General features: G+C 39.9%; 1 protein-coding gene across 1 annotated transcript; it reads right to left on the bottom strand.

Moving 5' to 3' along the window:
- Positions 1-923: 923 nt before the first annotated feature.
- Positions 924-6,808, bottom strand: mlnr (motilin receptor). The gene is made up of 2 exons (XM_084716391.1): positions 5,978-6,808; positions 924-1,853 (listed from the first exon to the last, which is right to left on the bottom strand). The coding sequence occupies exons 1-2, from the start codon at positions 6,759-6,761 to the stop codon at positions 1,546-1,548; spliced, it is 1,092 nt and encodes a 363-aa protein (XP_084572517.1). The 5' UTR covers positions 6,762-6,808; the 3' UTR covers positions 924-1,545.
- Positions 6,809-10,134: the final 3,326 nt, after the last annotated feature.

The following is a 10,134-nucleotide window of genomic DNA, read 5'->3' as shown; positions in this document are numbered from 1 at the left end:
ACTGAAATGGAGCATGTATTCAATAAGCACTGAAAACAAGCAACAAAAACATGTAACAGGACACGATGTCAAGGTAAATAGTTTTGCATGACATGTAAGACTAAAACGGGAAAATGCAAATGACAAATTTTGTCTTGGAGTTTACCAAATTCCTGCAACCTCAATTCCAAAAAAAGTTGGGAAGCTGTGTAAATTGTAAATAAAAACAAAAGGCAATGATTTGCAGATCTTTTTTGACCTATATTCAATTGAATGCAGTACAAAAACAAGATATTTAATGCTCAAACTGATTAATTTTTCTCAAATATACACTCATTTTGAATTTGACGCCTGCACATGTTCCAAAAAAGTTGTGATAGGGAAATGTTTACCACTGTATTACATCAGCTTTTCGTTAAACAAAACTCAGTAAGTGTTTGGGAACTGAGGATGCCATGGGCACTAACACACCCCCATACCATCACAGATCCTGGCTTTTGAAGTTAGTGCTGGTAACAATCTAGTTGGTCCTTTTTCTCTTTAGCCTGGAGGACACGACGTCCATGATTTCTGAGAACAATCTGAAGTGTGGACCCGTCAGACCACAGGCCATCTCAGATGAGCTCAGGCTCAGAGGAGTCTGCAGTGTTTCTGAATAATGTTGATATATGACTTTTGCTTTGGATGGTGGGGTCTTAACTTGCATCTGTGTTTACAGACAGCGGTTTTCCAAAGTGTTTCCTGAGCCCATGTAGTGTTCTTTACGGAATTATGTGTTGTTTTAATGCAGTTTTTAATGCAGTGCTGCCTGAAGGTCACAGACATTCAATGTTGGACTGCTTCTCGCTGTCTTTGTATTTTTGGTGCAGACACAAACAGATAACTTCGAGCCTAATGATAGTAGGTGGTGGTGGTGATTGTAGATGGTGAAAATCCCTAAAATGCCTAAAATCCTTGCAATTGTGTTTGTCATTCTAAAAGTGGTGAACCTCGCCCCATTCATGCTTTTGAATGACTGAGCCTTTCAAGGATGCTTATTTAATACCCAATCATGATACTGTCACCTGTTACCATGAACATGTTTTCCTGTCCAATGTTCCAAACAAGTGAGATTTCTGAGATTTCCACAACTTTCTTACTTTGGTTGTCCCTGTCCCAACTTTTTTGAAACATACTGAAAATTCAGAATTAGTGTATATCTACAAAACACAATAACGTTTATCAGTTTAAACATTAAATGTCTCGTCTTTGTACTGTATTCAGTCAAAAACAGGTTTAAGTGGTTTTGAAAATCATTGCATTCTGTTTTATTTATGTTTTACGCAGCATTACAACTATTTTGGAAATGGGTAAGTGATGTGAACAAAATGCCTCTGAGTATTAGCAAATCTGGTTTTGTATTTAAGTGCAGTGGAGCTCTCAGCCTTACCTCCCCCCTCAAAGTTAAAATAAACATTTCATCAACAAGTTTCCTCTTTAATCTGCAGCTCCTGAACTTTAAAGAACCCTGCTAACTGTCTCTCTTGTCTCTCTTGATGAAGTCAAACAAGCCTCTTAGATCGCTGCTCAGACTCCCGTCAGGCTTTCGTTCAGGGTGGAGATGTGGTCGATCGCAGAGAGCTGTCTCTGGCCGTGGTGAGCTTGTCTGGGCCTCTGGTGCAGCAGGAAGAGACGTTTGGCTGCGGCCCTGTACTTCCGGGACATGAGGTTGTACACAACGGGGTTGATGGAGGCACTGAGGTAGCAGAGCACCATGGAGGCCATGTTGAAGTTCTGGCTCAGCGTGGCCGTGTCGAAGTCATCCACCTGGGCGAAGAGGTTCCTGGCGATGTAGTAGGGCAGCCAGCAGATGATGAAGGCCAGCACCACCACCACTGAGGGTGAGATAAAATGAACAGGGTTGAATTAAATTAACTTAGAAGGGGATTTAAAGGAATAGTTTGACATGTAAGAATATATACCCTTTCTTTCTGAGTTAGAGGAGAAGATTGATCTCATGTCTGTACAGTGACAATGACATGCAGTCACTTCCTGTCTTGTCATTGCCATTAGGTTGCCAGGAAACAAGCAAAGACTTTAGGATGTCACTGCCAAGGACATATATCTGTGTACGCTGCATTGTCTGCTCCAGCCCGTTGCTGTAATGCGTCAACATTGTCACCATACTGGACAAGGCAAGTTTGTCCTGCTAACAAATACATGTAAACTGGGGGCTGCCACAATCGAGATGGATAGCATAGCTTGAAGGAATTGGGTGTGAAATACGTTTGTTTTTACAGCAAGTTAAGGTTAGAAAAGAAAAAAACATATCCTAAGTTCTAAAATTAATTTCATTAACACCCAGTTTCAGCTTATCTGCTCCTTATCTGCTATCTGCTAGGACTGTGTGGGAGTGGTTTAATCAGATTTGATGGTCGACGGCGTTTTTATAGCAACAACCTGTTCTGTTTCTGATATAAAGCTCTATTCCTGTTGTGCTGTTATTTTGTAAAATTCAGACTGGTGTGAGGAAACACTTGTCTTTTCAAAAAAGAGCCTTGTCTGCATCAAACCATATGAGTGTGTTCACACTGAGCTCATTTATAAGAAGAAGATGATTAAGAAAATTGGTTTTCAGGATCTTAAAGTAATCAGTGATGTATGGCCCACGGCGGTCGCCTTTGACAGTTATTAATGACCAGCAGCAATTAATATCTAAAGAACTTAAGCCCACGCACAACTCGCTTGCACAACCCGTCCCTGAAGTGACAGCGGACTATAATTTACTCCAACAACCGATCAAGTTTTCAAAATACAGGCAAGTGAGCAAGGTAATTAAAGCATGTATATGCAGAAGAAACACCAATGAGGATAAAACATGTCAGAAATAAAAACAAAACAAAACAAAGATTTATTGAGCTTTTGAAAACCAGAAATTTCAGTTGTCAGTGAGGTAATCGTTGAGTCACTGATATTGATCAAGAAGACCCCCCCAGAGATAAGATTACCACTGAGTTGTCTCATGGGACAGTAATTTCTGTAAGGATGATAAATGTCAATTCAATAATTAAAAGAAAGGTATATCTGGCTTAGATGAGCCTTATTATTTGTGAATTAACAATAACAGTTATCCATTAATTGTTGAGAACAGAGAGTGAACAGATGCCACAGTTTTGTGCATAATTGATCATGTCCTGTCAAACGGGAAACCCGATCACTGAGTAACTCCTGAGATGTGTGACAGCGGCAGATTAAAAAGGACTGTGGGAGCATGTAAATTTCCATTAAGGTTGATTTATGGAGCCCTCTGATGACAATCCAATTTGGGATTCAACAAACGTGGATACAAATGGCAGCGAGTCTGACAACACGAGCTCTGCGCAGTGTGTGCTCAGCTAATGAACAGCATTAATATCCTAATGGAGGCATTGTGATTAAATATTTGGTTAATACAGATTGGCACGGCCGCGGTCTTTTACTGTAAAACAGGGTTTCCTGCACAATGTGCCAGAGCTGCAGATTAGGCCAATCAAAACGTGCAGTGGCAGGACGTGATTAGCTTCAGACAAAAGAAGATAGAGAAGAAGAATTAACCAGCTGATATCAACAACGACGCACGTTACCAGCTTTCTCTACCTCAAATTTGAAACAATGGCCCGTCAAAGCACACACAGAGAGTTGGATTTAACAGAATAGGTGAAACTATTTTAGGTTTTTAATACTTGAATACCTGGTTTCCTGTACAGAATAAGAATAGCTTCCCTATTCACTTTGGAAAAAGAATTGTTTAATGAACATTTCTCTCTATTTTGCATTATATGGAAGTTATATATGGAAAAGCTACAGCCTTTGCATTGAAATCTCTGGATGATTTATACCGCTCAGCTCTAAGGTTCATTGCTGGTAATCCTCAAAGCGCCTGCCACTGCCGAATTTAGCAAAAGGTTGGCTGGCCATCTCTGGTTATGAACTGGGACCAGCACTGGTTTTTATTCAACTATAAAACTTAAAAGCAAATGCATTCGCCTTATATTCCACACCTTTTAACTCCGAGCTCACGTAATCTCAGTACTCACTCACAGAATAGGTTGTAGCTCCACACTCCATTAATCAAAACTGAACTAGTAAAAATGTTGATCTCTTGCAATACACTTTAAACTATGGCTATTCAAACAGCTTATCTCTTACCTCACTGAACTTTTAGCTATCATATTGTCAGCTATTTTGTTGCATACTTTTTTGTTTACACGCCAACACTGTTTTAAACAAGGAAAGCCCCTCAAAGGCTAAAAAACTTTACAATCAGTTTTCAACTGGTTTCTCAATTTTATACTGATGCCTCTATATGACCAACATTAGCAAACAAGACCATCAACGAGATGCTATTTGTAATGCCTGTCACGGTCGGATTCTCTTTGAAATCAGATAAAACAAATCTATTTCCTCAAGCAAGAAAAAAAGTTACAGTGAGTAGTGCGTTAGCCAGTTAAAAAGAAGCAGGAGCAGATTGTATATTTATATTTTGTGGCTATAGATACTAATGCTTTTGCCCACAGAGCTCCTCAAAAACAGCAAAGTATGAAAGTCTCTTGTGCTACTTTTAAAAATATGTGAAAAAAGGTTCAATTTGTTGTAGCAAACCCACACAAAAGAGCCAGACAGAAACCAGAAATCCTGTATTCAACAGGAATCTGACAGCCTGTTTTTTCTTTTTGCTTCAGCAACAATGAAAGGCAGATTGACTGTGTAAACAGATGGATTTCTTTTCTTTCTAGTTCTCCTTTTACCGACAAAGAGAGTTTGATACACAAACCATCACTCCTGATTCTGAGCTGTCTGCCTTTTTAGTTTCTAGCCGTGAAAAGCAGAGGAAGGTTTTAAAAAGCAGAGAGCAGGATTGCTTTTATGCATTGTCAGTGATGATCAGTATGTACAAGTTTACTTACAAGTTGCCAAAACTTGAAATTTTCATTCACAATGCAGTAAGAGCTGTCTTTTGAAATGTATAAACCTGCTTTCTGATATGCATCTTTGTACAGAATGTTTTACTCTGAACTAGAAAGGGGAAACATTATGTGAAATTTGTTGTGGTTTGATTGTGTTCTTTATGTGTTTGACCATCATGTTAAAAGGAGAGTTCAGGTTATTTGAAGTGGGGTTGTATGAGCTCTTATCAATAGTCAGTGTATTATTTAAAGCAGACAGTCAGCATGCCCTCAGTTTGGAGAAACAGAGGAGCACCAGCACAGAAGATAAGCAATGTAGTGCTGTGGACAGGGTCAACAACAGCAGGTATTTTAGCCACTTAAAAAAAGATCCATCTAAAAAAGTCTATATCATTTAAATTGTACACTATGTTCAGAATATTTCCACCTTTTTGCCTTGCTGTCAGACAGCCTTGTCTGATGGGAAACCACTCTATCAAAGGCCTGATATCGCTCACTCCAAACCACCCAAACTCCATTGGTGAAATCAGTAATTTTACCTCAGACAGCGCAGGAGTTGCAGGTCTACTGTTGCCTTGATCTGTTAGTTAGTTTGTGCTATTGTGCCACTTCTGTGTTTTAAAAGACTAGCGCGGCTTCACCAAAGTCACACAATAACAGGAACAAACTAGCAAATCAAGGCAGCAGCTGACGAGCAACTCCTGTGTCCTGTGCGATAAAATTAACGATTTTGCCTATGGAGTTTGGTTGGTTTGGAGAGAGCGATATTTAGCTTATATTACAGAAGTTTCACATTGGAAAAGGCTGTCTGATGGCAAAGTATAATGGTGAAAATATTCTAAAAATAGCGTACACTTAAACTGATTTAGACCTTTTTTATGTGGCTACAATACCTTTTCGTGTTGGTGCTCCTCTCTGCTTCTCCAAACTGAGGGCAGGCCAACCAACATCTACTGTAGGTAATACACTGACTTTTGTTGTTGTACCTCATACAACCCTGTATCAAATAATCTGAACCTTTAACAACACAACATCTGTCTGCAGATGAGGAACTAAATGAATGACCGACTCACCCAGGATCTTGACTGTTTGTCTGTGTGACCTCTCCCGGGCCAGAGCACAGGGGCCCTGTAGATCATTTTTGCTTTTCCACAGCTTGCACCCTATGGAGCCGTAGAGGAAGATGAGGCAGAACATTGGACAGAAAAAGTAGGTGGTGGACACCCAGAGCATGATGTGCAGCTTCCCGGAGCTGATGGCGTAATTGGTGTGCTTGCACTGCCCGGTATTGTAGTCCGGGTGTGTGTCATTGTCATACTCCACCCCGACCAGGAATAGTGTGGGAGCTGCAGATACCAGGGCGAAACCCCACAGGGCGAGGATGATGTACTGCACCCTGCGTCTGGTCACCACCACTTTGCTCCTGAGGGGGAAGCTGATGGCCAGGTAGCGCTCGATACTCAGGGCCGTGATGTGGAGGATGGTGGCCGAGGTGCAGCCCTCAAAGATGAAGTGATAGAGGCGGCACACGGCCTCCCCGAACAGCCAGGGCACGTACTTCCACAGGCGGTAGAGGTCAAAGGGCAGGCACACGAAGATGATGAGGTCAGACATGGCCATGCTGGACAGGTACAGGTTGGTGGTGGTCTTCATGTCCTTGAAGTGCTGGATGATGAGGATGGTCATGGTGTTGCCCGTAACCCCGATGATGAAGATGAGGATGCAGATGACAGTGACAGGGATGAGGGTGGAGGCGGGGAACAGGGAGCCCTCATAGTGGTGGTCGTCTATGTTGTAGTGGTTCATGGCCTCTGGTCCACCGGCATGAAGCTCCACCTGGGGTCTGGTCCACGGCATGTCGACCTTCACTCAGTGTTGACACAGTTAAAGTCAAGACTCAACAAGGAGCTGAGGAGAGAAAAATCAGACATTAAAGGACCAGCACTATGTTTTTTTAAGCTTTATCTCTCTTAACTACTAAAATGTAGACTTTATATTTCCACTAACATGGGAGATTTTCTTAGGGCTGCAACTAAAGATTATCTTCATGTTGATTAATCCGTCAATTATTTTCTCGATTAATCAATTAGTTGTTTGTTCTATAAAATGTCAGAAAATGGTGAAAAATATCAAACAATGTTTGCTAAATCCCAGGATGACGTCTTCAAATATCTTATTTTGCCCACAACCCAAAGATTTTCACTTTACTGTCATAAAAAAGTGAAGAAACTAGAAAATATTCACATTTAAGAGGTTGAAATCAGAGAATTTTGACTTTTTTCTTCAAAAAATGATCAATTAATTGTTGCAGCTCAAGAATTTTTATGTATTTGTTTTAATTCCAGGCACCTGTTGGTTTACAGCAATTTATGTACAGATTTTGAAACTTGCAGGTCGGGCTCATTATTGTTGGAAGGTGATGTTGTAAGTGATTTTAAAGAAATAGTTTGAATTATTTGAAGTGGGGTTACCAACAGTCAGTGTATTACCAGTGTTAGAAGCTAAGCAATGAACAGCTGTGGACGGGGTCAGCAACAAAAATTATTTCAACCACTTAAAGAAGGCCCACCTAAAAAAAATCCGCAAAGTAAAGTGATAAAAAAATTAAATATATGTAATATAAATATATATAAATAATATTCCCTGTCCACAGCAGTTTATTGCTTAGATTCCTACACCAGTGCTCAATTGCACTGACTATAGATAAATTCTGTTATTATTGTTGTTATTATTAGACAATTTATCTGCTCATTTATTTTCACACCATACAGGAAATGGAAACCAGTGGAGGCCTGGAAATATAGATTAAAAATTGTGGAACAGAACATGATTTTAGTTCAATATAAAGACTAAAACATGCAAAAATCACTGGTTTGACCTTTTAACTTCAGCTCTAAAGAGCAGAAATAACATTCTGGTGAAAAAGAAATCTTTACCTTTAATTTAAAGCTGGATCTCTCAAACTTTTAACCTTTTCTTCTCCTTGGTTGTGTTCCTGAGTGTCACTGGAGAGCAGCAGCAGCAGGAAAATCTGATGAAGTGGCAGAGCCGGTCCCTGATGCTCAATGAACCAGCGGAGGTCTGGTGAGAGACGAAGAAAGGAGCACCTCCTCCTCTACAGCACCCTGAGGAGTCAGGGAGCAACAGGGAGGTCGTCTGCTGTGTGTGTTTCTAAGTAATCTTCATAATCAAATGATGACGGGGCTGATGACGGTAAGAGGGATAAAATGGAAGGAATAAGATTTGAGGGAACCCCCACCTCATCACCCCCACCCACCACCATCACTGCTGCTGCACCTCTGAAAGATTGAGAATCATTCAAGTCTGGACTGAGCATAAATAGAAATATACATTTAAAGAGGGCTAATCGCTGAAATCCCAGCGTGTTTGCCAAGCCGTCTGGAAGTAGTCACTGAAAAATGAGTTCTGTGTTTGCCTAATTGTCCACCAGCCCCATCTGTCTCTGCGCTTGGCTTCATCACTCCACACACCCACCAGCTCATCTCTTCCTCCTCACCCTCAAGTTACCAATCAGGCTTGTTATAATAAACCTAATGTCAACAACACTTGTTAAAGAGGAATGCTGCTTTAAGAGATGGCATAAACGCTGGTCAGTATTAAGAGTTGTAACCAACAGAGGCCTAAAAATGTCCAGAAAATCTTGATGGAAAATCTGGCTGTGTCCATAGACAGTGAATGAATATGAATGACTGGGACTGGATTTAACCCTCAAACTAAGCCTGTAATCCAGGCGTTTCACTCAAACGTGTGGGTCAATCTCACAAAAAAACAAAAAAAAAAACAATTTAACACATTTTGTTTCCAGTGTGTTCTGAATTAGAGAAAAAAAGTCTTAAGGAATCACTTAAACCTCCTAAATATCAGAAAATCTGACCAATGTTTATTTATTATTATGACATGTTTAAGGCTTCTCTATAACATATAAAAAGTTCTGAGAGATCCAAGTTGTGGTTCAAAGGTGATATTATAGTATACTTGGATACAAGGCAAAATAAATTGGCAGTAATCCATATAAATGTTGGCACTGACTAACATAATACTTAAAATAGCATTTCCTGGTTTTCATTTATTATTTTTTTCAAAATATTGGTGATGAATTGGCACTAATCAACATAAATGTTGGCAATGAAGAATATAAACTTCAACATGTAAAACTAATAAATTATTTTGCACATGCACTGTACTGCGTCCAACACGTTTCACATAAAATACAGTTTCTGGTTGATTGTGGACAGATCTGAACCCTTTTTGTGGACATCAGACAAGAAGACATGCGCAAAAATTGTTTATATATGACAGCGATGGGAAATTGTTGCACTGATTTAAGTATTTTTCAATATTTTCCCCCAGTTGGGCTGCATTCAGACTGTAGGCAAAAGTGTCCCAGATCTTTTTGCTTGTATGTGACTCAGATCTGACTGTTTTTTCATGACAGTGTAAACAGCGCAAATCAAATGGAATCTGATCTGTTAAATTCTGAATTGGGATACTTTCATATGTGATCTTAAATCAGATACAGGTGTCTAACAGCGAGACTCTTGTGGAGAGGTGCTGACAGAGTGGTTAAAAGTAGTCACCATCCAGAAATTCTGAATGAAATGTTTCTGTGCAGCTGTTTGTGTCACGATTCCACCACTCCTGACTGCAACTCTGCATCCACAAACACCTCCGTAAATAAGAAGGAGCCATAATTAAAAATGTTGCTCTCTTTCTCCTCAACCTCATTATCTGCTCACTGATTCTCTGCCTTCCTCTGCACCTCAGCTTATAAATGAAACCATAAATGCTGACAGTGTGCTGCGTGTGATATATTTTGTATTATTGATGTTTTGAGCGTGTGTGTCAGTTCAGGACAGTGGAAATCTGATATTGTCCACTTTTAAAGCAAAACGAAAAAAAAAATCAGATCTGAGCAACACATCAGAATTAAGCACTAAGATCTGAATTGTGAATGTATTTGTTGGGACTTCTGATATGTTATAAATGACATTTTTATGAGACTAGAACAGTTGAAAGAGTTTCTGTTGCAGTTTGTGAGGAGTCATGTTGTATAATGTCTGTACTACAAACCCTTGATAGGTTTTTGTGTGAGTTCTTCCACCTGGTTGAGGTTTAAAGTGCACAATGTTCTTGACTTCACGTCCCACTGATCCATAGATTCAGAAGTTTTCAGTCTGATTTGAAGTTTTGGAGCGTGAGAAAAAGTGTT

The sequence above is a fragment of the Lutjanus erythropterus genome, chromosome 4 (genome assembly GCF_056507025.1).
Source record: "Lutjanus erythropterus isolate fLutEry1 chromosome 4, fLutEry1.hap2, whole genome shotgun sequence".
Taxonomy (NCBI): Eukaryota; Metazoa; Chordata; class Actinopteri; order Lutjaniformes; family Lutjanidae; genus Lutjanus; species Lutjanus erythropterus.
The sequence above is the reverse complement of the archived record's forward strand: the minus strand, read 5'-3'. Positions and strand labels throughout refer to the sequence as shown.